Genomic DNA, 15,291 nt, shown 5'->3' with positions numbered 1-15,291 from the left:
CACCAAAAAAAAAAACGGCCGATCCGGGAACGCCTGAAGGTCACGACACGAACTGAATCGAACGCCTTCCGAACTAGATGATCATTTTACACATGATGGAGTCCCTCAAAGCACAGACCAGTACACTATCATGAAGAGACGAAACTAGCAAAAGCACCAAGATTCTTTGTACAAATAAAGGTTAACATTCCTAGTCAAAATTAAAGCTACAATGTACATCACCTACCAAATTGTATTTCACGACGTCAGGACAGTGAAACAATAAAACTTGACTTCCCCGATGAAGAACACAATGACAAGACTAGAAAGGCCAATATTTGCTTTGGAGCAAATACAGCGATGGGTTCACCACATTTTACCACATGGCAGGGAAAGAATGAGAAACACAAGGGAAAACAATGATTACATTGATATAACTATAATATGAAGTAACATACAACTAAAACAACAGTTGGATAGCTATTCCCTACTTTATTGGTTAGGATTTTTAATTGCATAATGCAAACTGTTGATTTTCAAAATAAAATAAAAAACGTTCATGCCCCGCATTCCAATGCTGGAGCAGAAAAGCTTGAAATACCTACCAAAACACTTGAATAAAGACATACTGTCAGTATGGAAATGCTCTGTGCAGGTGTTAATCAAGTTAAATCCCAACAGCCAATCAGCAAGAAATGCTCTGTGCAGGTGGAAATGCCCTGTGCGGGTGTTAATCAAGTTAAATCCCAACAGCCAATCAGCAAGAAGTATAGAGGAAAGCTGCATGCCTATTGGTTGATGCCCTGCATTCCATTGTGATGACTCATGCCCAGACGTGGTAAACAAGGCACACTAACACAGTAATACATTTGCTATAACACAGCCAAAAAACTCGAATAAAACCATTCTAAAAGCCTGTATCACAAAAATTTAAAAAATGCCTAGGGGTATTTGCCCACTGTACCTCCATACCAAATTTCAGGACCTTAGGCCCTAAAATGAAGAAGCTGAATCCATTTGAAGATATGGCAGGAGGAGAAGGAGGAGAAGGAGGAGGAGAAGAAACATCAGAAAAAGCAATATGGGTTCACCACCACTTCGTGGTGTGGTGAACCCATAAAAAACGGCCTGATTTTGTGTTCTATACCTGTCTACTAAACTCCATTTTAAGATTCATGTCAATCAGGGGAAAGTGAGACAGAAAAATGACAGGTAGGTCATGAGAACAATGGACTTTAGCCACCGTCGTAGATTTCAAGTGCTGTGTTGGAAAAGATATTGTCTACAAGAGGCAACATTCTTATGCAACGTTGACCAAGCGTAAACATCCAACGAAAGTTATGAGAAATTCCGGGTTTCACGCAGGTGCAGTACGTTTTTCCAACGTACTGCACCTGCTCCCCCCCCCCCACTCTTCTGCAGACGCAGTGAGTAGTGACACGCCCCCGTCCTTTCAGCAGGGGTTGCCCGAAGTAAGACGTCCGTGTCACCACAGCTAGCTAGCTGGGAAATGATTGCCCCAAAAAAGGAGAACCACCACCCACTTTTCCTGTGGCAGCTTGACATGTAGGTTACAGCGCCAGGCCATGTGGTCTGGACGTTTTAGTCTGATATATCCCACCCGACAGTTGGCCTTCCTTCACACTGTCCGCAGTCGCCATTGAGACAAAACACACCGGCTGCTGACAACATGGAAGAGTTACCCCTGGTATGATCACAGAAAAGGTTTAATGACGCTACGATGTGTTATAATTAGATTATCCCTTCGACTCTCCCCCCACTGTTTGATACCCGATCGGCAGTTTAAGGTCACCAATTAGGCTAATATCTCATACCTAATTAACAGTGTCGATCGGGTAGTGTTTTTTAAGTAACCGACGTTGATCCGTCACTGATAACGAGCTTAGTTTTTACTAGTCAATCGTAAAACTTTCGCAGTGGTTTTATTTGGCGGTGGGAGGGAAAGGGAGGTTTTCACGGTGTTTTAAATTCGCAGTAGAAACAATTCTGTAGTATGTTAGTCATATATGGGAGGCATATTTGTGGTGCCGGTGTCATGACATGAATTCGCGGTGGAGAGGTCACCACAACACAAAAGTTTCACGATTTACGGTGTAAACAGAAATGGAGTGGACGGTAAAATTGCACCCACCAGTCCGCTGCATGTACTGAGGACCACGGACGATCTCTCAAAGGACTCCACCGTCCCGGAGTAGAAGCACGCCCCGGTGCTTCCGCTCAGGTCGACGACCCGCCCGTCGCCGCCGAGGGTCATCGTCTGGAAGGATCGGGACAAGAACTCCTTGTTTGGCGTCAGACGTAGCAGTAGGGTCTTGCCGAAGGCGTCCATACGGTAGAAGACGAAGTCCTGGGGGTCGCCACCGCCAGACGTGCCCTCGGCGTCACGTGCGGCTCGCCCCCGAGCCCCGCGCCCGGGCGCCCCGGCCTGCTCCCGCTGAACCCTCCTCGGAAACACGACTTGGATGTTGTGTCTAGCCCCTGTATATCATAATGAAGACCAAGGTTACTACTATATGCAGACAGACAGTGTGTGGGCACAAAGTGCATCTATATATACTTGAAAGCGCAGTGAGGACACGCCGATATTATAGGAAACAGACGCATGAGCAATGGCCGTGAACTCGAGTTGGCACCAAACCTGCCACTTTTTTTCCTGTTTTGCCGAACTCTCGCAGATTAGTCGTTAAGACAACGTCAACTTACCGCTCGCCAGAGCCAAGAAAAACAGTCCGGCCAAGAGTAGCGCCAGGACGCGGGGCACGGGTTGCTGTTGGACCGCTGCCATGTCAGCTGTTGCCCCCGTCTCCTGCTCTCACGGCACCGACAGCCTCACCGCCGAACTTAGCCCTCCTCGGTCCCGGCGCAGGCCCAGCCGGTGGCAATTGTGGTCTCACCAATGAGGATTAACCGCCCCCAAAACTCCCCGAGGCCTCTTCTACTGTTTTCTGTTTCTATTTACCCCCGAGAGGATCGCATAACACCGGCGCTGAAAAGTCCATTGACGGGAACCCCGACCCGGCTCACCGTGTTAGGACGCCAGGCGGCGGTTTCGGGGCGGGACATGGACTTCCTTTTATACCCATTTCGGCCAGCACGTCACGTCGGCCGGTCTCAGACAACAGCCCTCCCAGTCTTAATTTGCCCGAGACCTTGTCCTCTGCACTACTAAGACTTTAAAGACGTTCCGGGGTCATTCACGGCTTTCTTCACGTCGACCACACGAAGAAAGTGATGAATTAACGGGTTCAAAGCGTAAACAAACACTGAGGGGTTTTTGCTGAGCACTGGTCAAGACGACATGGCGTGTCTGTCTCGGTACTGTCCATTCGGGGAGCCTCATGAAGCCTGAATTCTAGCAACATATAGCTTCGACTACTCTGAAGGGCTTAAATGTGACACTAATAAACGATTTTCGGAAACGTAGCATAGATCAACTGCTAGATGGCGACGTAAAAGAATTCTTTGTGTCTTGACCTTTTTATCCTAGAAAAGAGCTTATTTATTAGTTACCTAACACAGTCATGCTTGTAGATATGCGGTCATCATTGGGCATTTCCAAAAAATCATTTGTGGGTCTGGTTCGTCGATACAACTCTGCATGCGGGGTTTTACATTCTTCTTGGCTTGGCTTCTTTACATATAGAACATTGAAAAAGGAGGTCAAAGGCATCCAATGCAATTCCAGGGAAGCACTCTGAAAACAAAGGAAATATTCTAGATGACGAAATCTGTCTGATATTGACATCTACTGCCATTTCTTAGCGCATTTTCGTCAGGAGTCGATTCCTATTTTTTGGCACAACCAATAAATAGGTAGCCTACGATACAAAACAAGCAACCGTTTTGGGTCAGCGACATCGCATTTTGTTCCCCACAGTATCGTATGGGATGGGGTTGAATTAACTTTCTGTATTAAAAATGACCAGAAAATTAACTTGAAATTGCTTTGGGTGGTATGTTACACAGGTCAAGATACACTTTCTTTACACACGCCTCTTGTCAATCTCCATGTATTCAGTACGATCAGTCAGCTGAGAACAATGACAGGTTCCGCCGTTTGTCCCCTAATGGGTCTGCATCGGTAGCTTCAGAAGTAAATGAGGTGAAGCAGAAGTACAGAAAGGCTGTCGCCCGGCCGACAGACGGAAAATGGTTAGGGCGTGCAGGAAACTCAATATCTGGAGCACGAAATCGCCGTTCGCCTTGTTTTCGGCAAATAAACCGAGGAATCGGAGCGCGCAGAGAGGGGTTAAGGGTGGCACCGTGACCTACATGGGGAACCACATGTTCTTGTCCAAACCCGGGTCAAAGGGTCGCGAGTTCGGATCCCGGGGATTGTTACTCGGGAGGACCTGCTCTCAGCGGTGTGATTATTTAGTAGCTGCGTCAAAGGGAGAATCCGGGAATGTTTTGGCGGCTGGACGCACGTCTGTTTGGGACTGTCTCATCACGCGAAGTGCTAATAGCCTCCAAAGCAGGCTCCACGGCAGGCGTTTTTAAATAATGATGTTTTTACTTCCGGGTACGGTTGGCTGAGCTGTGTGTCTGTGTGGACAGAGTAAGACAGCACATGGGTGGGGAAGATTGACAGAAATCGAAAGGACTGGTGATCAAACGCTTTATAAGGAATATGGGTTTTTCTCTTCTATCTAAGTATCGAAAACTAAGAAACTTATCTTGTATGCAATTAATGTCTTCATTTGTCAGTCCTTTAACTTGAATTCTTCTGCGCCCCCTGGTGGACTAAAGCATGTTTGCATGTACTACATCGTTCTGTGTACTTCTGTGTCAAGCATCTCTTTTCCTCGATTCTTTTCATGGTAAATGTAATGTCGATGGTAATGTAATGACTTTTACCGCGGTTGTAAGCATTTTGATACACATACGTACTATCTCTGATCTGTCGACGGGCCTCAAAGCAAACAAAGTAGCCAAGGGCAACCGTATTATATAGAGAGAGAAGCCACGGAAATAGAGTGTAAAGGGTGTTGTGAGTGGGACTTGTTAAACAACTTGGGATGCCTGAATACCCTGTAGGCCCTGCAATGGTAACGCCGTGTGAAAAGATACTTCTGTGTGTGTCGTTGTGAGCTACACGAACAGAGATTTGTCGGTATACGTACATTGGTCAATTCGAGCGAACGTTGAATTAACTTGCCTTCAAAGTTAGTTCGTTGCGAGATAGGGCGGTTGTGGTGTTGATGACAGTATACTCGTACATGTACGTGCCACTAATCGACTCGCATGTCGACTTGCTCAAGTCCCAAACCTTTAAGTTTGTCTTGAAACCAGACACAAAGATTCTAGCTTTTTTTTTTACTTTTGGCCATTGATTTGATATATTCAGCATTTTCTCATTAGAAAAAATAGCTATAGGTTTCATGGTTTTCATTTTGGCACTTATTGCGTCTCGACCTACCCTACTGACCTACATAGAGTTCATTATCCACAAAATAAGGTTGCCTTCTCTAAACCCAGCATTTGGAGAATTCCCCTTTGGCGACTGGATAATCCTTAGTCCAGGGACCAATTTAAAAGGGGATAAACTGTAAGTAAACCATCTTTAATCTAGGTCAAAGGATTTACCATTTTGTCTATGGGATGAAGTATAAACAACATTAAGATCAATGATTCTTCATCCCATTTAAACTGCATGGAGAAATGATTACGTTGCCTAATCGTTGGTGTTAGGTAATCTATTCTCTATCTTTGTATGTGTGTGTGCACATGTGTGTGTATGTTATAGAGAATAGTTAAACCTTTATTGTTGCCGACATACATTCTGTACGTAGGATGACGCGTACTGCGTGGGCAGTATGTAAATAGATGCAATCATTGCTGACATTAGAACGTACTCTTACATTTATAGTGAAAGTGACTGTTTTGTACAGCGACCATTTCTAAGTTTTTAAGTATATCTAGGACACGATAGAGATAGGTACTGGTCAGTGTTACTTGACTGTGCGTATATCTCTTACATTTTTCTCTAGTCTTTTCATTATGATTAAACCATTTCGAAATTTGTCTGTTCCTGTAATAAAACATTCCCGCTTTACTTCACTTCATCGCGTTATTTACAGGGTACATATTGCAGAGATATGCCCAACTAGCAGATTTTGGCAACACCCCTGGAGTGGATCCACTAACAATGTGCATGTCTTCCAATCTACATTTTGCTACACATTGAATCTAAGCCTCTCAGACGATTATATCACTAACAATACTTCGTCTGTCGATTGCATATACTTCCCGAAAGTCTGAAATCTCCCATTTGTTGTATTCAGTCTGTGCCGGTTAACCAGGATGAACCTGAGTGAGTTGGAGTATTATACCGCTGGCTCCTCGGTACTCTTCACCTCCAGACCGTTACCGTACACGGGGTTGTCGAACCCGCCCTCAGCTGACTTCATGGACTCCACGTTGTACGTCACGTCTCCGTGCATCCCCATGAGGTGTAGGAACTTTACCTTAGAGTTGATACGCTGAGTCTTGTACAGGATCACCCACACGACGACCACGACTAACACTATGGCGCCCACCCCGCCCACCATCCCTCCCACTATGGCGGCTGTGGTGTGTTTAGTCGAGCCGGTTTGTACGGTGGGACCGGTAGTCATCGGTGATGGAGACGTGTACTGTTCTATGGAAGGCCTGTTGCTGGGCCTGTCGTCTAAAGGCTTGGCGCTCCCGACGGATGCTGTAGGTTTGTGGGTTGTAGTCGTGGTTGGTTTAGGAGTGGTGGTTGTTTGAGGCGGCGGTATGGTTGTTGGTGGTCTTGATGGTGTAGTGGAGGGTGTAGTCGTTGGCAAGGGCGCTGGAAAAGTTGAGCCGAAGAAAATATATATTACAACTATATTACAGATACATTTCAAAATGCACATGGCAACCATGATAATTCTCTTTTGTTTTGCTAAAAGCTATGAGTCTCTTCAGGATTTTAGAGACATCGTTCATTGCCCCCTATCTATTGACGGCGGTACTGCATGACTTGTCTCACCTTGAGTCGGGCATGTCCCACTGATGTACACCACGTCATCTAGGGCGATATCTCCGAACCCAATCCTTCCAATGACTGCTTCGAATGTTATCTATGAACGACAAAATATGTTATGTCACAAAAGCAATTCTGTTACCAATGAAAGTCAACGTTTAGAAGACTGTCATCTTTAATGGCAATTATGACTGGTTTACTGTGCACTGAAACTATTTGCTAACAATTCGGCCCCAAACGTAAAGTAATTGTGACGTTCATTGTTCCAACATAGTGAGATATACGGTTCCAAACGTATTTTATATACAATATATGTTGTTAACTAACGATATATACTAAGCTATTGCGCTCATTGTACACGTACCTGCACGGTCTTTAGCCCTCCTCCTACCGGAGCGTCCACGGCGAACTGACCCTGCAGCCAGACGTCGCCCTTGTCTCCGGACTCGCTCCAGACCGTGGAGTCGGCCTGCTGGCTGTCGTCCGCCAGGAGGACGTTCAGCGTGCCGACCCCGCGCCCGTACATGTGGTAGTAGAACGATACGCAGATCGGTGACGTCACGTAGATCGGGTGGGTGGAGATTTGGGCGACCTGGCCGGCCTGGCGAGGCGATGACGTTTCGATGAAGATATACTGACCTGAAGACGTGTCAAAATAGTGTCGTCTGTTGTCGTCTATACAAGACCGCCTAATTTAAAAGGCATTCGAAGTTTTAAAGAACGAGCTTGAGTCTTACCAGTCCCACTGGTGTGGTCGGCGGATGGTCCTGTTCCTGCACTTCCCGTGCTGCCCGCCTGGAGCGTCCAGTCGAAGTCGTCAATATGATTTTGTTCAAAGTCGCAGAGGTCCGAGTCGAAGTTACAACCGGTTCTCTCTGAGAAATCCAGAAAGATTTGACGTTACTCAAGCGTCTGATTTCCCCATTTAACAGGACATAATTTTGATACTGGCCTTTTGTGCCACATTTGACACCATTATTTAAGAACGCAGATTAGGCGAAGTCAAGGCGACATTACATTAAACAGTGTCTTGCATATTGGATAGTCTCTTGCCGGCTGGGTAGCACTTTGCCACTGAAAAATCTGCTTGGAGATTAAATACCTACCTTCTTCACATTGTTGACCAATAAACCCCGGTGCGCATGTGCAGACATATCGGTTAGTCAGGTCCAGACAAGTTCCACCATTCAAACAGGGGGAACTCGCGCACTCATCCGTATCTAAAATGACACCAAAACAATATTCGGCTTGCTTAGTACGATATGATTGGATAACATATAAGTTTACTTTGTGTATTGGTGTCAATACTTTCCTATATCCTCCGTTATGTGTTTATCAAGTCAGAGTCTCCATCCTGACATACAAAATAGTTCAAGATTTGTGCCTATACCTATTTTCGATATCATCACTTCTTTAGAACGGAAAAAAATGTAAGTGCGCTGTCGAGGGAGACCTACCTCCGACACAAGACCTAGGCAGAAACTTGATCTCATCTATGGCCATGTCACCTCTATAGGTAGTTGCCCCGTACTTGATTCCTTCGAAGATTATCTAAATATGACAAGACGACAAGAGCATAACTTAGCAGACTAAGAATAAGATGTCAAAGAAGCATTAAATTTTCTAAAGAACTCGGGTCTTAACCTACCCTATAAGATTGGGACATCGAGATGACGACCTCAGCCTCATGCCACAAGTCACCTTGTTCATCTGACAGCGACCACGCAGGCGCAGTAGTCTCCAAGGCGGCGCCATCTTGAATGATGTAGACGTTCAAGGTTCCGATATGTCTGCCGTACATGTGGTAGTAGAAGCTCAGCGTGTAGCAGGAGGTTGGTGAAGTAGTAAGTAGAGGTGATGAAAGTCTTGCTTTCTTTCCATCGCCGACATTAGATATCTCTGTGTACATGTACTGTCCTGTAGCGAGAAACAGGGGTGTTATTTACTTGTATCTGTAAAGTTGATACGACATCACCACAAAGGGAAATTTTGTTTTGTCAAAGCTTGAAGGTCACAAAAAAAACAATTTTCGTAAGTCTAAAGTACATCATTTCTTCTTTTTAGTTCATTTTTACTACAGATGCCTACATACCTCCTCCCGTGACGTCATCAGAAGGCCCAGTGATGGAGGTCGCGGTTCCCCCGGACTGCTGTGTCCAGTCGAAGTCGTCCGAGTCGTCCTGCGTCCATCCGCACAGACTGGTGTCAAAATTACACTCAGCCGTCAACGCCGCTTCTGCGGGCTGATCCGTGCCTGTATTGACATTTTTTTTAATCAAGAAAAGGTATTTGAACGATAATCAATCTTTGTTTTCAATTTGTTCTAATTGATGAACCACTGACCAAGTTTTATCACCAATGATATAGATTTACATTTACTAAAACCAGTTTTGTTGCTGTCTTAACAATTCACAAACATTGGCGAAAAAGAACGATGTCGTGGAGTATGAGCTACAACTCGCCGGCCTTAACCTTTAACAAAGTGGACTGTACCACAAATAAGGGCCCTGCTGTCACATATGTCGTGCGATCGACGTACGATAGCAAATTGAGGGTATTCTTGGGATAGTCGGGCATGTATCAGTGTTAGTTACGGGAAAATAGTTGTGTTAGATCCTCGTCGGCTGTTGGTTCTAGCTGTCGCAGCCTGCTTGAAAACTCTACGATATAAAAATCGCACGGCGACGAATGTGACTGCGCCATAAGGCATATTTCAAACATGATGAAATCACACCACACCCATCCCTCTCACACAGAGCAACTACATGCCAAAGCTAGCCCATTCACTTCAGTACGAGTACGTTGAAGAAAGAGACTCACCTAAGAAAGTTACGGCGGTGAAAATAAGAAATAAGAACCTGCGAAGAACCATCTTCCTTGTATCTGTACTACTGCTGCCGGCCAGCTATGGCATTTTATTAGCAGGTTGGTATTTACAGTACACAGGAGGGTCTGTGTGAGATGGAGTGAGTAAACACGAAGCGACATTACTTCGTACCACGTTGAGAAGGTAGGTCGGTACAAAGGTCGGCAGGTCAGGTGAATTATTACAGGTGGCCAAACATGCCGTGTGATACGGAGGACACGCCGCATGCCTTCAAGCAGACGTTGAGATCTTTGTGGGTGGAGGGGAGGGAAGAACACAGCTTCCACGCACGCTCTTTTGTGTATTCTTTCCTTGTGGTTTGTTGAGGGAAGGATTTCTTCCTACTTTACCTCATGCAGTTTCTATGTACAATGTAGGGTTGGAGGGTTGCTCATTCAATCCCTAGCTTCTTGAATCCCCCCCCACCCCACACACACACACCCATATGTCGACCTCTAATTCCTGCAGCTGGTTTCTTTTGGGTCCATCAAGTTCATCCCACTCCCTGTGTCTGGCCTTTCGACAGCCTGTCAGTCTGTCCCACCCACGTGATGTCAACCCACTTTGTCCGGACACATATACACAAACCCAAAGACCAGCCACCAAAAATATGTTTACATTGTATTGTAACAAATTTATTAATTATCTCTCTAAATGCGATTGTAAGTCATCTTATCTGAAGACTTTGGGTACGTCCGAACACACTTTATTCTCTCCGCTGTAAACATGATTTGACAGCAAACTGTGACGTTGCAAAATCTGCCATCGTAGAACAAAGTACAAAAGACAAGTGGGCACTGTCACTGCTTTTCTTGGTGGCACATACAGTTTACCAAGTGCAATGCATGGCTAGTTTTGGTCATAAGTCATATCGGTCTATATTTAGGCAAACTGTTATGTTTGACTTATGCGTTTGCAAGCTGGGTGCCATGCAAGTCACCATTTATTTCCAAGGACCAGGTGAGAGGCACTTTTAAAATATTATCTACTTTAGAACAAGGCATATCACGTGCGCATAAAATAAAAGGGGAAGGGGATTTAGTCTGACAGATTTATAGAGTATTCCATACAGGTAGCATAAGTAAAGTCATAATGGTGCTACAGTATCCTTCGTTATCCTGATAGTTTAACGATGAGGTGAAACGATACCCTGTAACGGCACGGTAACATAAGTCGTACACCGTGGTTCGATTTTGATGCCGTAAAAAACAGGCTTTGAGAGAACCAGCAGCCAACAAAGGCCTTTTTTCATAACACGGCAGCTACACTTTACATGATACATGCACGACTATCTCAAGAATGCCGTCAGGTTTCGATCGCAGGATACATGCGACCGGACCGTTACAGTGCGGAAGACGTTCGGATAGACTATCCCTCAGTCGTCCCTCTGGCGGCGCCTCCACCGCCGGTCACCCCCCCTGTCCCTGGTACACCTGCCGCCGACTCGCCTGGGATCTCCCTTATAACCTTCCGCACACCTGGGGAACACGTGACAGACTGGTTGTTGGTCTCCAGGCAACCGATGACGTACAAGTTTGAGCTCTTTTTGGATGTAAAACAACTTGTAATTACGGAAGAATTCAATTTCATTTATCCATCTTTGACTGATTAGTACTTTATCTATTTATCTTTTTAATCTTTGTCGTGTCATCTTTAAGACAGCCTATACAACTGCTGATGATTTCATCAGGTGGTTAGTTTTACTGGCAGTCAAAAACGTGTACTAGAGTACCTTTCACAGTTCCGCCCGACGTAGCCCCGTCGACAGTTGCTGCAGGTGGGTTTTCCGTCTTGCGCTAGTATGCAGGTTTTGGCAAAACTGACAGACAAGAAAAGAAATAGCAACGTGGGAAAATATGCCATAAAACGTTCACAAAAACAACAAGTCAATCAGACATGACAGACTTCACCCCCTTGCTGTCCCCTAACAAAAGCTGGGGATGTATAGCTATGCCGTGTTGTGTATATGTTGGTAATCACAGCCGACAATGTAGGGTAATGTAAAAAATCAATGTGAAATTCCCGGAGTCGTTACCTGTTTGAAGCTACAGTAAGCGGACAGGGGCATTTCGCGCAGTCTCCGTACTTCCCTTTGGTGGCGTCGCCATAGTAACCGGGAGCGCACCGCTCACAGAAGTCACCCACGGTGTTGTGTCGGCAGTCCTGACAGTTACAGATTGAGGAAAAGAAGCGCAACAAACAGATATTGACAACAAATAAGTTAGCAAACTTATTCTGAGAACTGAATCAAAGGAAATTCATATTCTTTCGTAAACTGTGTACATGTGAATGAGAAGAGGCCGCTTCTGTACTAGGACAATTTCTCTCTTTAAATTTGTAGTTCTTGAATTACAGAATGTAATAAGACTCTCTTTAAGAAAACACAATAGATTAGCTTTTGTATCATTATAAACTAGCTCTGTTATAATTATGTTTTAGTATCCGTTCATGTATCTACTCATGTTGTTTCTTCTTTGCCATACATTGTACCAGTTACAGTTGTTGAGCAATAATGTTGATTTCAATTTAACTTCTCTTAGTAGATGAGTTTCAAGTGGTCTTGCATTGGCGTTGCTGTAACTGCTTGTCCAGCCTTTGATTTCCCAAATGAAATACGTGTATGTTACCAGTCTAACGTACCTTACACAGTCCATCCTGGTTACACAGGGCGGCGTGACCATGACATTCACACGACGTTTGTGGCGCAGTCGCGACCACGCTGGCTGGGCTGCAGTCCATGGCAGTTCCGCTAGTGGCGTCGCCGACGTAACCCGGGATGCAGTACTGACAATGGTCGCCGGCGGTGTTGTGGAGACAGTTCTGTTGGAGAGGTGTTGACAAAATGATTCCAAGTTTTATCCTTCTTTTGTGATCTGTGCATGCAAAAATTGCAGTGCGAAAGCATTTTAAAAATATTTTCATTGACTAAAACTGTATATCGATTCACATTCAGTTTGACTAAAACTGTATTGTACTAGATTCACATTCAGTTTGACTAAAAACTTGTGTGTATATAGATTTAAACTGACTCTGTGAGAAGCTCTTACCACCTACCCTCGGCATCACACGTGTGGGCGTGGCCATGACACTGACAGGGCAGTTCTGTCACAGGCATGACGGGACGGCAGGCCCAGGGGAACCCGGATGTAGCCAGGCCTGTGAACCCAGGCTTACAGCGCTCACAGAAGAACCCGGCCGTGTTGTGCTGGCAGTTCTGCAGGTAGAGGTAAGCGGATATTCAGGATTCGTATCTTTCTTGAATGTTTTTGGTTGCTTGATTGTATTAAATTAGCCTTTTTAAATTTGTTAATCGTAATACTCAAACTGACGCCTTTTTATTAATTTAGATCATGAGGAAAGAAGTCAGAGCTAGAAAAAAATGAAAATAGAAAATAAACACGGATTATATTATTGAAATTTTATCAGAAACATAATCATACCCGTAATGAAACAAGAGACATCATATCTTTACGCATGGTAAAGCAGATACAACAAAATGTATGTTGGCCATTGATGCACATGTGAAGACATGATTTAGCACAAGTGAATGATATACTATTAAAGTACTTTGTACGCAACAACAAAGTAACACAAGACGTACATAACAGCGGCCAGTGTTGTCACACAGGTCGGAATGCCCGTGACACTGACACGTCATCACTTCCCGTGGCCACGCCTCCACCGGTACGCAGTCGTGGGGCGTGCCCCGGGCGGGGTTGCCACGGTAACCGGGACGGCAGCTCTGGCACCGCGGACCTTCCGTGTTGTGGAGACAGTTCTGAGCGGGCGGATAGAAATGTTTTGTTTTTTGTTTGTTTGTTTGTTTTGTTTTTTTGTTGCAAGTTTTAGGCTTGTACGGAACTCTAACTTTCACTCACTCACTCACTCACGCACGCACGCACAAATAGAGACACGCGCGCACACACACACTCACACACACAAACACACACTCACAAACAAACTCGTTGCACAGAGCTCGTTGAGCTGTTTAGATAGGGTCCAAAATCGTTTGCGAAATCTCGTTGGGAGAGACCTGCACGCCACGTTACAACCGCTTTCACACCGGCGCGATGTTGCTAGCCTGGCGTTACTATATATCGATATTTCCACGGCAGATGCTCTGCTGAACTTCACTCCCTCGTACCCCCACTCAGAACATTCTCTGCAAGAACACGCTTAGCCACCTCAACAGCAGAAAATCACCCTTTCTTCCTAAATAGTCCATCAGTCAAGAGAAAATTTCATGCTGACAGTTTCCTCCAACGGTTTAAATCAAGGGTGAACAAATATCTGACCACGCAGTAATCACTGTAACCCAAAACATGTAAGTGGCTCTCACGAGCCTTGTTGTCTTCGTCAGAAGGACTATGAAATTGTCTCGCCGGAGTGTGGGGAACTGCGGATTTTGCAATATAACTCTGGAAGGCATGATTCGACGTCCATGATTTTTGGCAGGCAGATTACCGCTGTTAAGGCCGAAGTCAAGTACAAGTTTTGGCTTTGTGGGAGGTCCGTGCGTCACGTTAGTGCACCTTTTGTGTTTGTGGCTTGTTAGCAAGATAACTCAAGTATTTGTAAAATGTTGATTATAATTCTTGGTGTGGTGCTTACTATTGTCGGGACCAAGGTTAAGTTCGTTACTGAGCTTCGTAGGGGGTTTCGTTGTGACTACAGGGGGCATTTTGTTAACTTTTCTTGTGAGCAGGATAACTTTTGTATGTATGTATGGAAGTTAATGAAATTTGATAGGCATATTACTGTCGTGGTCTCCAAGATTGAGTTCAAAGATGAGAGTCGTGGAGGTCGTTATGTCCCCGTAATAGGACCTTTTGTGTTTAGAAATCCCCACCTACATCTGCTTGGAGACAGCCGACAGCTGGATATAGCGGGGAACCCCATTAATGGGATGGGATCAAATGACGTTACATTGAGGGATTGTACTATAACTTCAGCAGGGGGAGGATAGGTTGGACATATGTCAGGTTATTTTCTACGGCCACACCAAGTAATTGCTATGGATGACGTCCACTGGAGACCTTAAATCTAATTACCTTAAATTTAAGGCAAGCGCGCAATGAAAACACGAAGGGCCGAAAAACGAGATGCCTAGATTTGGAATATACTAACTGTAGAAGTACAAATGTTAGGACACAAAGAACACAAGAAACAAGTCTTCTTTTGTCATAAAGACAAATTAACAAAACAGCAGTAGTCACCCTGTTCTGATTCTTTCCTTTATAACATCTTCTCTTATTATATTTTGCGGCGCTGTCGTGACACTTTCAACACAGTAAGAATTTCTTGAACGTTTTTTTCCAGTAACAGTCCAAACTCAAATAACGTAGGGGGGGGGGGCTAACACGGGTGACGACGCATCTGTATAATCTGCGGCAAACCGTTTCAGGGTGTTCTGTACCATAAAAATAGTACAGAG

General features: G+C 44.9%; 1 protein-coding gene and 1 pseudogene across 1 annotated transcript in view; both read right to left on the bottom strand.

The window, feature by feature from the left end:
* LOC109471897 (A disintegrin and metalloproteinase with thrombospondin motifs 17-like) overlaps positions 1-3,240 on the bottom strand; it is a 31,583-nt gene extending 28,343 nt beyond the window's left edge. The window contains exons 1-2 of the mRNA XM_019771339.1: positions 2,704-3,240; positions 2,132-2,478 (exon numbers count right to left, since the gene is read on the bottom strand). Coding sequence (XP_019626898.1) covers positions 2,132-2,478; positions 2,704-2,785 — 429 coding nt within the window. The 5' untranslated portion in view covers positions 2,786-3,240. The remainder of the gene's footprint in view (positions 1-2,131; positions 2,479-2,703) is intronic.
* A 1,822-nt stretch (positions 3,241-5,062) lies between these two features.
* The window catches only part of LOC109471803, a 14,976-nt pseudogene continuing 4,747 nt past the window's right edge, over positions 5,063-15,291 (bottom strand).

The sequence above is a fragment of the Branchiostoma belcheri genome, unplaced genomic scaffold (assembly GCF_001625305.1).
Source record: "Branchiostoma belcheri isolate BF01 breed outbred unplaced genomic scaffold, Haploidv18h27 scaffold26, whole genome shotgun sequence".
Lineage (NCBI taxonomy): Eukaryota > Metazoa > Chordata > Leptocardii > Amphioxiformes > Branchiostomatidae > Branchiostoma > Branchiostoma belcheri.
This window is presented reverse-complemented; position numbering and strand designations above follow the sequence as displayed.